At 39.4% G+C, this 16,024-nt stretch overlaps 2 protein-coding genes across 3 annotated transcripts in view; one reads left to right on the top strand and one right to left on the bottom strand.

Moving 5' to 3' along the window:
• Positions 1 to 6,536: 6,536 nt before the first annotated feature.
• LOC132825831 (probable G-protein coupled receptor 150) lies at positions 6,537 to 7,793 on the top strand. The gene has a single exon (XM_060841357.1). The coding sequence runs from the start codon at positions 6,537 to 6,539 to the stop codon at positions 7,791 to 7,793; it is 1,257 nt and encodes a 418-aa protein (XP_060697340.1).
• A 5,944-nt stretch (positions 7,794 to 13,737) lies between these two features.
• arsk (arylsulfatase family, member K) overlaps positions 13,738 to 16,024 on the bottom strand; it is a 50,699-nt gene continuing 48,412 nt past the window's right edge. For both annotated transcript variants that reach the window (XM_060844242.1, XM_060844260.1), the window contains one exon: positions 13,738 to 15,441. In XM_060844242.1, coding sequence (XP_060700225.1) covers positions 15,161 to 15,441 — 281 coding nt within the window. In that variant the 3' untranslated portion in view covers positions 13,738 to 15,160. The remainder of the gene's footprint in view (positions 15,442 to 16,024) is intronic.

Here is a 16,024-nt window from a genome sequence, read left to right as displayed (position 1 = left end):
TCAGCAACACTCTCTAGGACCTTACCATTAAGTGTATAAGTCCTGCTAAGATTTGCTTTCCCAAAATGCAGCACCTCACACTTATCTAAATTAAACTCCCTCTGCCACTTCCCGGCCCATTGGCCCATCTGATCAAGATCCTGTTGTAATCTGAGGTAACCTTCTTCGCTGTCCACTGCACCTCCAATTTTGGTGTTATCTGTAAACTTACCAACTGTACCTCTTATGCTCGCACCCAAATCATTTATGTAAATGACAAAAAGTAGAGGACTCAGCATCAATCTAGTGCACTCTACTGGTCACAGGCCTCCAGTCTGAAAAACAACCCTCCACCACTACCCTCTGTCTTCTACCTTTGAGCCAGTTCTGTATCCAAATGGCTAGTCCTCCCTGTATTCCACGAGATCTAACCTTGCTAACCAGTGTCCCATTTGGGAACCTTGTCAAATGCCTGATTGAAGTCCATATAGATCACACCTACCTCATCAATCCTCTTTGTTACTTCTTCAAAAAATGTAATCAAGTTTGTGAGACATGATTTCCCATGCACAAAGCTATGTTGACTATCCCTAATCAGTCCTTGCATTCCCACCACCAATGTCAGGGTCACCGGTCTATAGTTCCTTGACTTGTCCTTACTACCCTTCTTAAAGAGTGGCACCATGTTAGCCAACCTCCAGTCTTCCGGCACCTCACCTCACTCTGTGATACAAATATCTCAGCAGGAGGCCCAGCAATCACTTCTCTAGCTTCCCACAGAGTTTGGCAGTACACCTGATCAGGTTCTGGGGATTTATTCACCTTCATGCACTTCAAGACATCCAGCACTTCCTCCTCTGTAATATGGACATTTTGCAAGATGTCACCATCTATTTTGCTACTATCTACATCTTCCATATCCTTTTCCACAGTAAATACTGATGCAAAATACTCATTTAGTATCTCCCCATTTTTTGCGGCTCCACACAAAGGCCGCCTTACTGATCTTTGATGGGCCCTATTCTCTCCCTAGTTACCCTTTTATCCTTAACGTATTTGTAAAAACCCTTTGAATTCTTCTTAACTCTATTTGCCGAAGCTATTTCATGTCCCCTTTTTGCCCTCCTGATTTCTTTCTTAAGCATACTCCTACTGCCTTTATACTCTTCTAAGGATTCACTCGATCTATCCTGTCTATACCTTACATATGCTTCCTTCTTTTTCTTAACCATCCCTCAATTTCTTTAGTCATCCAGCATTCCCTATACCTACCAGCATTTCCTTTCACCTTAACAGGAATATACTTTCTCTGGAATCTCGTTTCATTTCTGAAGGCTTCCCATTTTCCAGTCATCCCTTTTCCTGCGAACATCTGCCCCCAAACAGCTTTTGAAAGTTCTTGTCTAAAACTGTCAAAATTGGCCTTTCTCCAATTTAGAACTTCAACTTTTAGATCTGGTCTATCCTTTTCCATCACTATCTTAAATTTAATAGAATTATGGCCGCTGGCCCCAAAGTGCTCCCCCACTGACACCTCAGTCTCCTGCCCTGCCTTATTTCCCAAGAGTAGGTCAAGTTTTGCATCTTCTCTCTGTAATGGAGGGAAGATAGACCCTGAGAATCTTCTCAGATGTTCTCACTATCCAATCTGAGATGGGGTAATTCCTGAACCAGGTGGTGATGCAGCAGCTCAGGGTATTTTCAATGAATCCTCTGTAGAATGTGGTGAGGATGGGAGGGTGGGAGGTGGGCTTTCCTCAGCCTGTGCAGAAAAGTAAAGATGTTGCTGGGCTTTCTTGGTTATGGAGCTGGTATTGAGAGTCCAGGTGAGATTCTCTGCCTGGTGTACACCAAGAAATTTGGTGCTCTTCACAATCTCCTCGGAGCAGCCGTCGATGTCCAGTGGAGAGTGGTCACTCCGTGCCCTCCTGAAGTCAACAACCATCTCTTTCATCATATCCATGTTCAGAGAGGTTTTTGGCTCTGCACCAGTCTGTTAGCCACTGCACCTCCTCGCTGTATGCTGATTCATCATTCCTGCTGATGAGACACACTACAGTCGTATCATCAACGAACTTGCTGATGTGATTTGACCTGTGCATCACTGCACAGTCATATGTCAGCAGGGTGAACAGCAGTGGACTGACTACACAGCTCAGGGGGCTCCCCATGCTCAGTGTGATGGTGTTGGAGATGCTGTTCCCGATCCGTACTGACTGAGGTCTCCCAGTCAGGAAGTCCAGAATCCAGTTACACAGGTCGATATTCAGGCCCAGCACATCCAGCTCTCTCTTTCTCTCTCTCTCTCACACAGACACGCACACGCACCCTGTCTCATACACAAACGGTCTCTCATATGCACACACATGCAACCCCTGCATTCACACCGATGCATGTACCCTCTCTCAGGCTTATACCCAACACACTCGCGCACATACTTGACCAAGCTTACACTCACATATACATATTCTTTCACATGCACTCACACTAACATGCGCACAATCACTCTGTCTCTCCTGTACATGCACACATATAAGTTTGTGGGGTGAATTTGTATTCACAGAATTGCATTTTATTTGCTCAAAAACTGCATAAATCCATGTAAGATTCTCTAAGTCCCATTTTAGAAGTAGAACCAGTCTCACTCAACATTGGGACACAGGCTTTAACCTTACACTTTTAAGGTATTGTCTGAGGTGAAATGGCACCTATTGTTAGAAAAGCTAAAGCTATTTTGAGAATGTAATTTAAAAGAGCTTCTGGGATTCACATATTAAAGAACTGGAACTACTATATCCCTTTCTAAATAATGAAAGACTTAATCTGAATTTGTTTAATATATCACTACAGCTCCATGACACTGTAACCCTTTTGCTATAATTTCTATGTCTTATGATCTTATGGTCTACAACCACCTGATGAAGCAACAGCACTTCAAAAGCTACTGCTTCCAAAAAGCCTGTTGGATTATAACCTGGTGTTGTGTGATTTTTAACATAGCTGAATAGGTCAGTAAAACCTTCTCCTCCATCTTTTCCCACGCAAATGCTTTAATTGTCCCTTTTAATAAAGGTCAGTAATTATTAATATTGGCTCATTTTCCACTATTATCCACTGCTCAGGAAAATCAAGACCCATACTTTAACGTGAAGTGTAATAGCAGATCACACCTGGAGCTAAAGATCCCCATTGTCATTGCTTCACTTGCAAAGGAAAATATGTTCCATAGTAATTAAGCCTGTCAATAACAATACCAGGCTCATTGTCATTTTTGAGTTTAAAATAAGCAGCCAATCTGGAATTGTGTACTGTCTTTACCCGCTAAAGGCTACATTTTGTCCTCTGTTTCTTACAGGTATTAGTTTTTGTTAAAAAATTCACTTTATATGTCAGGACAATTCAAATGCATACTTATTGAGAGTGTGGTCATGAAAAAGAACAGCAGGCCAGGCAGCATCCGAGGAGCAGGAGAATCAACGATTCGGGTAAAGGCCCTTCATCAGGAAAGCGTTTCATCCCTGGTGAAGGGCTTACACACGAAATGTCGATTCTCCTGCTCCTTGGATGCTGCCTGGCCTGTTGTTCTTTGCCAGCACCACACTCTCAACTCTGATCTCCAGCATCTGCAGTCCTCACTTTCTCCAAATGCATACTTGGTTTATTTAAAAGTTTAAATAATTTGTTCTTTCTGCAAAATGATATCAAATTAAGCTAAAGAAAAGTTCAATGTATCTTTGTGAAATTTAAGGAATGTAAACAAAAGCTGGACAGTATTTTTCTCTTTCTTTCTCTCTCACAGTGATACAAAAACAGAAATTGCTGGTAAAACTCAGCAGGTCTGGCAGCATTTGTGGGAAGAAAGCAAAGTTAACATTTTGAGTCCATGATTCTTCATCAGTTCTTCATTACTTACCTACTCAGACCTGCTGAATTTTCCCAGCAATTTTGGTTTTTGCTTCAGATCTCCACAATCCATAGTTCTTTGTTTTAACATATACACTGACGCCCTGCTTTAAACAAAAGCTTCTATAAAAACTTAGCCTGACCAAAGTAGCTTTTCGGAACGACTAAAATGTAATAGTCAGATGAGAGAAGCTTATAGCATGGATAGCACAGTTATCAAGGGTGACTTCAACCTGCATAGAGACTGGGTAAACCAACTGAGTGCTAAAGCTGTGAAGGACGAGTTTGTTGAGTGTGTAAGGGATGGTTTTCTGGAGCAGTATGTTAAGGAACCAACTGGAAGACATATTATTTTAAGATCTAACATTATATAAAGAGAAAGAGCTAACAGTCTTGTTGTAAAAGAATCTTTTGGAATGAGTAATCACAATATAATTGAATTTTATATTTATGAGATAGTTAATTCTTCATAGAGTTTGTTAAATATGAATGAGGGAAATTACAAATGATTTGGAGATGTTGGTGTTAGACTGGGGTGTACAAAGTTAAAAATCACACAACACCAGGCTATAGTCCAACAGGTTTAATTGGAAGCACTAGCTTTCGGAGAGCTGCTCTTTCATCAGGTAGTCGTAGAGTATATGATTGTAAGACACAGAATTTATAGCAAAAGTTTACAGAGACGTAGCTGGAATTATACACTGAAAAATACCTTGATTGTTTGTTCAGTCTCTCATCTGTTAGAATGACCATGTTAGTTTCACTTCTTTCATATGTAAAATTACAAAGACATGAAAACATGGCTAAGGTGAATTGGGAACATACATTAAAAGGCATGACTGCACATAGACAATGGACAGTTTTAAAATAACTATTACATGACTTACAGCAAGTATACAAAGTCTGAGAAAAGATTGAAAGAAAATGTCTAAAACAAGAAATAACAGTATTTCTGAAGATGGAAAGATTTGTTAAAGAAGCCCAAGAAACTGATAAGGTGAGGGAGAATGGAATGCAATCTAGTAGCATAAAATATTAAAAATGAAATTTAAGAAGTACTGGGCGTGCCTAAAAAGGTAGCATTCGAATAAAATAATTGTAAGTCCAGTACAAGTAGAATGAGGAGGATTTACATTGGGGCACAGAGAACTGGCATAAAGGCTAGATGATTAGTTGGTATCTGTTTTCACTGATGAAGATACAAAAAATTCTCCCAGCAGTACAGATCCAAGTGGGTAGGGAGAATGAGGAGATGAAGGAAATCAGCATTAAGTGGATGACTGTGCTGGAGAAATTAATGGGTCTGAAAGTTGAATCACTAGGCCAAGATGATCTACATCAAAAAATGGTAAAGGAGATGGACTGTAGATGTATTGATAATTATGTTCCAAAGTTTTATAGGTTTTGGAATGATCCTGCAGAGGTACCAAATGTCACTCCAATATTTAAGGAAGATTAGATTAGATTTACAAATTAGATTAGATTTACAGTGTGGAAACAGGCCCTTCGGCCCAACAAGTCCACACCGACCCGCCGAAGCGCAACCCACCCATACCCCTACCCCTAACCTAACACTACGGGCAATTTAGCTGAGGTGAGGGAGAAAACAGGGAACTGCTATGAGACTTGTTTGTCTTATAGCAGTTGTAGAATAAATGCTACAATCTATTCTAAATGATGGAGTTAGTAGATACTTGGATGATTGTGAATGGGAAATCGTGTTAGATAAATGTGGCATTTTTTTGAAGATTTTACTAACAAAATTGACGAAGGAGAGATGATGGATGAAGTATATTTGGATTTTCAAAAGGATTTTGATCGAATTCTGTGATCTTTTGGAGATCAAATTTGCATTTCCAGAATGTGTTTAATCAAAAATTTGTTTTATTATTCATTACAATGATCGACTCTGAAAAATAAACTGTTTTAGCACAAAGTAAAATATGGAACTTTTATAGAACTACCATCTTATGTCTATAATGGAACCCTCACATCAGGCTGATATTAAAAGATAAATAAACAAACCGAACAACCAGGTGTTGCAAATCAAAAACAAAAAAAACACAATTTGCTGGATAAACTCAGTAGGTCTGGCAGAGAAAGCAGTGGTAAGGTTTTACGGTTCAGTGACTTTCCTTCAGATGCTGCCAGACCACTGCCTTTTCCGCAATTTCTGTTTTTGTTTCTGATGTCAAGAGATAATTGAACATGTAATTCAGGAGATTCCCCCCCCCCCCCTCTGTCTGTCCAATCCCATTTCGCCTCAGGTTTTGTTACACTTTGGCAGCAAGTCGATGAAGGTATCAACGGTGGGACTTTTGAAAGGATCTGCGGGAACATTATGCATTAGTTTCGAACTGAACTAACTGTGTAAAAAGGAGACATCAGAGACATTCTCTTGTCAACACGAAACATTGTGTTTCTGAGGGTCACTGGATCCGAAGCGTTCTCTCCAGATGCTGCCAGACCTGCTGAGCTTTTCCAGCAATCGCTGACTTTGTAACACAACATTGGTTTACTTGCGCAGGTCTGTCAGCAGATGACGTGCAGATATATATATAAAATGCATCAGTGCAGACAACAATGATCATTCAGTTGGACAAGCAAGAAACCGGAGTCTAACTGGAATAATGTGTTGTTTCATGGACCCGGCGATGGCTTTGGACAGTCCATTTGAAAGAAACTTTTCTCTGGATGCCTGGAGTGTAAATCCTACCGGAAATGTGAGCGATGTTTTCGAGCTCCCGTTGTACCACAGACAGATGAGGATAATCTCCATGACGGTCATTTTCAGCCTGGCTTTGATTGGGAATGTGGCGGTGCTGCACAGGAACTGTTGCAGCCAAAGCAGAAGGCGGAAAATTGACGCCCTGGTCAGTAACCTGGCCGCTGCAGACCTGTGTGTCTCTGTCCTGCTCCTGCTCTCTCAGATCATCCAGGAGGCGTTGGAGGGAGAATGGCTGGCTGGAGATGTCGCGTGCAAAATGTTCAAAGTTTTCCAAGCTTTTGGACTGATTGCTTCTTCCGGCATCATTGTCATTGTCGCGTTGGAACGGCACCATGTCATAGTCAATCCGCTGGCATCTCCTCTCCCTACCAGGATCCTGACTGCAGTCATTTGGATCGGTGCTTTTGTGCTGTCATTACCCCAAGCTTTTGTCTTCAAACTGACAGTCCAGGAAGGCAGGGAGAAATGTCTGAGCGTGTTTGGGCAGCTTCCCAAATGGCACTTCCAGGTATATATCATGTTTGGAGCTGTTATTGTCTTTTTAGCTCCCTTTTGCACGCTGTGTGTAGCGTACACGAGAATTCTCTGGATCATTTGGAGGCAGAAGCAGCACATCAGAAAAGGCAAAGCAAGTGAAAAGGTGAACCAAAAGCAACAGAGAAAAGTCCAGATTCACGGTACCAACGGCTCCATTCCAAGAGCCAAAGTGAAGACTCTAAAGATGACTTTGGTCATGATCATATTCTTCGTAGTCTGCCGATTACTTTATTTTATAATAGAGATGAAAGTTGCCTTCGGGACCATCACTGAGACAGACACCAAGGTGATTACAGCGCTGGGAATCTTTGTGGTTTCCAACAGTGCTGGCAATCCATATGTCTATCTGTTCTTCAAAACCAACAATGTCCACTTCAGACGACTGGAGAAGAGCGTGTGTTTCACCTGTCTGAAAGATTACAGAGAGAATACATTTCACAGGGAACTGTGCGCAATTGGCAAACGGGTAGAGCACTCCCGCACCACACTGAAGCGGCCACCATCCACTCAATTTCCTTTGTCAGACTCCTGTTGTGAATTCTCAACAGGGAATTCGCATCCGGAGGGAGTTCTGTCTGAAGAGCGCATTCCCCAACCGGGATTACTGTCCACTGCTGGCAGTGACCATTGCTATTCAGTTTCTTAAAATACATCAATTTTTTTTTTACAGAACCCTTTACATTTTCCAGACAATATGAAAATGCTATCTAGTAAAAGCCTCGATTATTAAAAACCTTGTATTATTATTTTAATGAATCGTTCATCATATATTGCTTTCTTAAGGACTTTGAGTAAAATACCGACCGTTTTGTTTTTCCCTAAAATCGGTATGATCAGTTCTTCGGTTGGATTGATATTCGTTCATCTTTCAAGGCTGGGAACCCTATCAAATGGATCTGGTGTCGTTCATTTAGTGTAATATTAAAGTCTGGGAATTGCCGCCACATTTTAACACTTCTCTTCATCGGCTCCAGGTTAGTCTCATATTTCACGTTTTGAACTGATCCCCAAAATGTAATAAAAAGGGCAATTTGAAAGAAATCTTCTTAGGCTGCATGTATTCAAAACAAAATCTTATAACAATGTAAGGAAGTAATGCCATTTATACCGGAATTATACACTTTTATTCAAATCGTATCCACAGTTTAAGAGTTTCCAAGTATTCATTTTGGCTCAAAATTGCTGCCAAAAATAACAGCAATAATGCAGAAATCAAAAAGTTACTGTTGGAGTTGCAGCAGTCCACCTTATAATCTAAAAACCGCATTTCTCTTTCTTGCTCTCAATTCAATGCAATGGAGCAGAATGAAGTTCCATAGCAACTAAGCTGTCTCACCACAGAAAGCTCAACCAAGCTAATTCAAATTTTAAGTACCTATTTAATTATTGCTAACTGAACTCCCTGGCATTAAGAATTAACACTACTACTGCAGAGTCCCGCTTCTTCAGGTTTTGTGGTCGGAGATTTTTCAATTCATTGTTCTAACTTAGTCTTCCTTATTTAGATCTACCAGATTAGAGAAGGAGATACAGAGTGACGCCATAAGTCGTAGGAACAGACGCTAGTCAATCAACCCTTTGGGTCAGTTTTACCATTCAATAAGATAATGGCTGAATTGATAATCCTCAATTTATTGTCCATAACTCGATTCCTTTAATGATTTAGAAATTGCTTCTGTCAATACACTTCACAGCCCTCAGAGGCGAAAATTTCCACAGATTAACTACCTCTTAAATAAAGAAATTCGTCCTAATGGATGTTTCTTTACTGTGGTGTTCTATTCCTAGACTCAAGAGGAAACAACCCTTTACAACTACCCTGTCACGCACCTAAGAATCTTAAGTGTTTCAATAGGGTTGTGTTGTAAAGCAGGAACAGCAATTTCTGTTTTTGCTTCTAAGTACTTATTGCGCAATTGTTTGCATGGTTCACTTAAATCCTTTAAAAGCTGACTTCAACTCGCACCTCAGCAACTTATCACACAAAATATAACAGAAATTAAATGGGCAAGTGCAGATCTAACTAATTGCACGTACAATTCTTCGACCCATTATGGCAGTGGTCTCCAAACATTTTTGAGCACAAGATTGCTTTTCAAATTTAAGTGCACCTCAGGACCTATCCTGAAGAAAACAAAGGTTTTTAGTTTCAGTATGACTGCACATTATCTGCCAGTGCATTGAACTCGGGCTTGAAGTTTGAGGCTGCATTACATCAAATGGGTATCTGTGGGGTGGATGTGATATTAGCACTTGACTATCTTTATTTGGGAAAATGCTGTCTCATAGAGGTGCTTGGAGTCAAAGTTAGCTTTCACTTTAAAAGTACAGGATGAAGAAGTGGGTATTTTTCTGAGTCCCCAAAAATCACTGTCCTTTGAATGGGTTTTGCATATTGATTATCTCTATCAACTCTACTGTTTTGTAATCAACACCTAATGGCCAACCCATCAATATCGACTTGAAGGAATGGATTTATTCTATCATATCCAATTCCTGAAATTTCCCGTTGAATTCCTTTGCTAAGTTTCTCAGCTGTGTACATAGGTTTTCAGGGTGAAATAGCTATTTGTCTTAGTTTTTTTTAGTATTTACTCTCGACTTGGTAATGTTGCAGCATTTCATTTGTTTATTTGGGAGTTTTAACTACATTCACATTTATATGTAAAAAACTAAATGTCAAAATCCCTTGGTTCACAGTTCAGCTCATTCAGTTTTGGTATTATGTCTGCTAAGGAAGTCAAGTAACCACATATAATCTAACACCTCATTGCATTCTTTGAAGTGATTTCTGGCAGCCAATATTAAAATCTTTACAAACATATTCCTTGACTTAATCAGCATAGAGAATTAGTTCAGCATAGGCAGCATCAAGTTTGTCAAGTAGGGATTTATACAAGGTGTCCCTGAATTGAATAGAGTTTATAATCTTGACAATAATTTCCTTTATATAAGAAAAGTTCATTTCATTACCTACATGCCGTGAGATTATAATGACATTTAACAAAAAAGGAGAAATCAGAATCATTTCTGCAAAATGTAACAAAGCTCACATTTTTTGCAAAGCATGGCAAATGCATCAGTTGTGCTTAACCTCTTTCCTTACGAACAATTATATCTCAACAAAAGATTTTTTAAAAATCAATTAATATTTTGTGGCTGTGTTAATTAAGTTCCACGTTTTACTATTAACCTTGTTCACAGATTAACACGGGTGGAAATAAAGTACAGAGCCATTTTACAGACACATACATAATCTTCAGCTGGTGGACCACTCATGCATAATGAAGCCTCCATCCAACCGGGAAACACTGTCGCTAGAATTTGCCCCTGCAGTTAATCTTTGCAACGCACTAGTTAATCTTCAATGCGCTCATGTACAGGAAAGAGAGAGCTAGACAATGTGTTCCAAGCAACGATGACAATACACTTTAAAACAGTGAACAAAACCCCCGATAAACACCATAGAGTTAAAAACGCATGGAATAAACAAAAGTTAGACTCGAACAATTACGGTATCCCAAATAATGTGAATTAAGAAAATGAGTTCATATAAATCAATATTAACAAATTAAAATCATGCTGTAAAATAGCCTTGTAGGTATGCCACAATAAATCAATACATTCATAGTCACGAACATCGGAGTTAAAAAGGCACCAACCATTACATTTATTTTTGTTTTAGTGGAGAAAACAATTACTTTAGTTTTGGCAATGTTTAATTGGTGGAAATCACAGCTTATCTGGGGCTAGATATGGGTGGAGAAGGTGGGGAGAAAAAAAAAGAGGTACTAGAGGATTAAGGATTTGGTGGCGGAGGTCGAGTATCATCAGGATACATGTGGAAATGTGTTGCCGTGCTTTTTGACATTAACTGCAAGAAAGCATGTCGATAAGAAGTAGGGCTGGGCTAAGGAAAATTCCTCAGAGGAATCCATAAATGTTTGCGTGAGGTGGGGAAAGAGTTACTCCATACGATTCTTTGACAGCATTTGGCAACATAAGAACGGATCTGGATGCAGAAATTCTAACCTGGCTGGCCAATGGAGGAGAGGTATTTGAAGAGAACGTCATGATAAACCGAGTAAGAAAGGCTACGAGGATAGAGAAGGATCAGAAGGAATCGTGCACCACCAATCACTCTGGATTCAATTTGTGACTGTTCAGAAACATTAAAGTATGGAATTAAGTCAAAGATGGGCACAGATTTGTGTAGTGACATGTTAAAGGACTTCAGAGGTTGGGATGGATGGGTGATTTGCAAAGACGGAGGTGTAATGGGTGTTTACTTTGAGAAGGGAGAATAATGCTGACAGATTTGAAAAGAGTACATTATCTGGGAGAAAGCAGGTGGTTGTTAGGGAGAAGGTGAACTCAGAGAATAAGAATGTAGACATGGGAGAAACCAGAGTTGGAAGTTTAGGAATACGGCATGGAGGAACCTTGTTGAGGAAGGGTATGAGCATGATCATGGAAGCAGAAAGGAGTCCTGTAGTTCCTTGCATTACCTTATTAAATATGCACTCCATTAGTAATAATGAAGCCCGAGGACCAATTCCAAGTAATCCCTGGGAATGTCTTTTGGAATACATTGTCCTTGCATCATCTGTTTCATGGTAATCATCCGATATTAAACTCGCTCCAAAATAATATTGAGTGTGCTTGATGACAATGGAGATATCAATTCTCCACTTCCACCTTTGTTAGCATTCATTGTTCCCAGATAAGTGATTGAAAGAGAACTCCTTAATGATAGCTATGCAGAAGAATTGGTCAGTAGTCCAGTAACATATTCACTTACTTTCCCTCTCTCATGAACAACAATGGAGCAGTTTTTGCTTGGAAGTTCTTAGTGTGAGAAGATCCAGCTGAGTTAAGAATTTACAAACTGATCTAAAGACATTAAAAAAAACATAAATTAAATGCCACATAGTGATAGCAAGTTTATATCTCTCCTTGTAATTTGAGATTGGGAGAATAGGCATGAAGTAGAGTTGTATTCCCTGGAATTTAAAAGACTGAATGATTAGCTTGAAGTTTTCATGTTATTTAGCAGTTAGAGAGAAATGATTTTGTTGATAGCAGCATCTAGAGCTACGAGTGAAGTTAAGACACACTTCTACATAGAAATTTTGCTTTAAGCATGGAACCAGCTGCCAGAAAGGCAAGTGGTGCTAGGTCAACAGTTAATTTCAAATTATGAAACCTATTCCCTATCTCCTCCTTTAAGACCCTTAAGATCCACTTCTTGAACATGGTTTTGTTATATCAATTTACCAGTCTTTCATTCTTGGGTTCTATAGCTTTCCATATTAATGGATTTTTGTTAAACTGCAATATTATGGAATATAGAGCAAAGCAAATGGAATGGAGCAATGGCTACAAATCCAGAGGCCTGACCAATTCCTCTGTTCGAGGAGAAAGTGAGGTCTGTAGATGCTGGAGATCAGAGCTGAAAATGTGTTGCTGGAAAAGCGCAGCAGGTCAGGCAGCATCCAAAGAACAGGAAATTCGACGTTTCGGGCATAAGCCCTTCCTGATGAAGGGCTTATGCCTGAAACGTCGAATTTCCTGTTCCTTGGATGCTGCCTGACCTGCTGCGCTTTTCCAGCAACACATTTTCAGCCCCAATTCCTCTGTTCACCTACCTTCAAGGAGTTCTCTTTCAATAGTGTATCTGCGAGCTAAAACATAATAAATGGAGTTAGTGAAATCTTGGCTGATCTATGATCCAAGTGGTACAATAGATATGTGGGGTAAAATGGTCGACTCTTACGGCCTTACAAGTAAAATAACTTTACGATGCTCAAGAAAATCTTAATAAATCTATGTTGACAAATACATCAATACAACTACATGAAGAGTTAGTATGCATTCATATGATTTGATCTCAATTATGAACAAAACACAAGAAAAGCTTCATAATTCTTGCAATGCAAATAATGACAGCAGCATTTTACATTCACGTTTTCCCTCTAAATTAACTAGGAAGAATCTGCAGATACTTCACAGGTGTATAAAGCTATAGAACCCAAGAATGAAAAATGGGTAGATTGATATGACAAAACCATAATCAAGAAAGTGGATCTTAAAGGAGGAGATAGGGAATAGGTTTTAGAACTTGACTCTATGTAGGAGAAGGCATACACACTCCACAGATGAGGTGAAGGAAGGGAATTGAAGAAAAGGCTTGAGTCATAGAAATAGAGTTTAGCTGGTGGAGGGTTTCCTTGATGATTAGAAAGATTTGCACACGAAGCTGAAGACATGGAATATTCTAAAAATGGCAAATAGTTTAAAAATCAATTCATATTATGTGTAAGATAATTACAGATATGGAAGTGCCACCATTTTGATTATTATAGCCAGATTTCATTTCAATTCCACATTAATATGTTTTATATTCCCCTTCCAACTAACATTGGTTTACTCTATCTTCAAGTTCATTCCATATGTTGCTCACTCTGTTAAAAGCATTTTCTGTCATTTGTCCAAAACTAATGTTGAATCAATTGTCTAATTCAATTTCAGCTATTCGCATTTCACCCACCTTTTCTCACTTTAAAGGATCATTTCTCAGACACCTCCTCTCAGCCTGGAAAACACTGATGGCAATTGAATACAACAGAGCCACTTTCAAAGAGCAATTAAAGAACTTTTATTTACATACAATCAATTCTGCTATAAGTTGCATTTCTTCAACGCAAATTGGCAATAACATGATTGAAGAATTTAGACCATTATTTGTAGAATGCAAACTTTTCTGACCTGTATTGGCTATAACGTGATTCCAGTTCCAAATGGTGCTGCTATTATGTGATTTTCTTATAATGCACGATTGCACGAGAACGGAACTATCACGTTATATTAGAACAGAGTGTAATACCTCTCGTGACTTTAGGATCTTTGAAATTTCTTGAGTCAATTAAATAATTCAGATGTGTATTCAGTAGTATGATGTAGTAAATTTGGCATCATTATTGGACATAAACAAATTTCCTCAAACAATACCATAAGGACCAGATAATCTGTTACAATGATATAGATGCAAACAGCTCTATGGATTAACCCAATTTCTTGGTTCTGCACCATGCTTGGAGCTAAAATATCACCCATATATATCAACACCCAGTACACAAAAGTGCAGTTTAACCTACATTGTTTGATTACAGATTTATTTTATTCATATTCAATCTTTTGGCTGTTTAGTTAAATTTTTTATTGGCCTGGTTGATTGCAGTTTTGCATGTGACTGGCATTTGGTTAAGAAATACCTTTGTCTCTTAATTTGGTCAACAACACAAGCAGTTTGACACCGTCCAGAACAAAGCAGCTCATTGCATCAGCACTACACCCACCATGTTAAACATGCATTTCCTCCACCACCAATGCACCCTGACAGCAGTATGGTTGATATGCAAGAGACACAGCAGCAAATTGACAGGCCTCCTTCAGCCAACTTCCAAATACTCAATATTTACCACCGAGAACAAGGGCAGCAGATCCACAGCAATATCGCCACCTTGAAGATTTCCCTTCAAGCTATACCATCCTGGTTTGGAACAATAGCCATAACTTCACTCTTGCTGGGGCAAAATCCTGGAACTCCAGTCCTAACAGTATTTTGGATGCACCTGCACCAAATGAACTGTAGCAGTTCAAGAAACTGTCTCATCACTATCTTCTATAAGGCAATTACAGATGAGCAACAAATGCTGGGGTTGACTCTGGTCAAAGCTGAAAATGTGTTGCTGGAAAAGCACAGCAGGTCAGGCAGCATCGAAGGAGCAGGAGAATCAATGTTTCGGGTATGAGCCCTTCTTCAGGATTCCTCACTTTCTCCTTGACTCTGGTCAAACAAAAATTAAAAGAATGTTGCAGATGCTGGCCCACATTTGCCCATGTCTACAAGCAGCAACAATATGTTGATGAGCAGAGGAGACAGCTAAGGATAGAACCTTGGAAAAGCTTGTTCTTAACAGTACAAAGGTGGAAAACTAAATATATGCAAAGCTACATTCTAGCAGGTGAATATAACCACTTTTTAATAGCATTTTCATAAGTTGCAGGATCCTTTTGCCAGTCCTCGTGCCATCTGAGATTGGCGATAACATCTGTGTAGTTCTTTCCTAGACTTCTTTTCCATTTGACAAATTGAAGTTTGTTGTACTGATGAACAGTTTTGGACACTTCTGGGTAATTTAGTATGGAGCGAAGTTTTTTGTCAAGAACACTCGTAACATCTAAATACTTAGTAGCCACATTTTTCAATTCATCTGGATCAGCTGATAGATCTGGAGAAAGGTCAAAAAATACTGTCAATACAAATTTGTTTTAGAAGTAACTTTACAACATAAGGATAGACACAGACATAAACAGATAGAAATTTATCTTGGCTTCATGTCAGAAGGACTGTTGATAAAAATGCATTAATAAATATTGAGGAGATTTTTCAGACAACCATTATATCTGTTTCAGGCAGATGAAGGCCTTTATTTCATCACTGAATTACACACATCCAGAAAATGATGGACTGATTATATAACAACTTTGGATATCCGAGCAGGTCAGAGGTTGGCAGTTCCAAGCTTAGCAAATTCCCTCCTGATGCACAAAAGCCAGCCTGATGTCTAAAATAGACAATTCAGGAGTGTGGTGGAATTCTTCCTATTTGCCTGGATGACTGCACCTAATTCTGGATTAGTGGTGCTGGAAGAGCACAGCAGTTCAGGCAATATCCGAGGAGCAGTAAAATCGACGTTTCAGGCAAAAGCCCTTCATCAGGAAAACAGGCAGAGAGCCTGAAGGGTGGAGAGATAAGTGAGAGGAGGGTGGGGGTGGGGAGAAAGTAGCATAGAGTACAATAGGTGAGTGGGG

Source organism: Hemiscyllium ocellatum, chromosome 2, assembly GCF_020745735.1.
Source record: "Hemiscyllium ocellatum isolate sHemOce1 chromosome 2, sHemOce1.pat.X.cur, whole genome shotgun sequence".
Classification (NCBI taxonomy): Eukaryota; Metazoa; Chordata; class Chondrichthyes; order Orectolobiformes; family Hemiscylliidae; genus Hemiscyllium; species Hemiscyllium ocellatum.
Note: the sequence above shows the minus strand (reverse complement) of the source record. Positions and strands in the feature narration are given on the sequence as shown.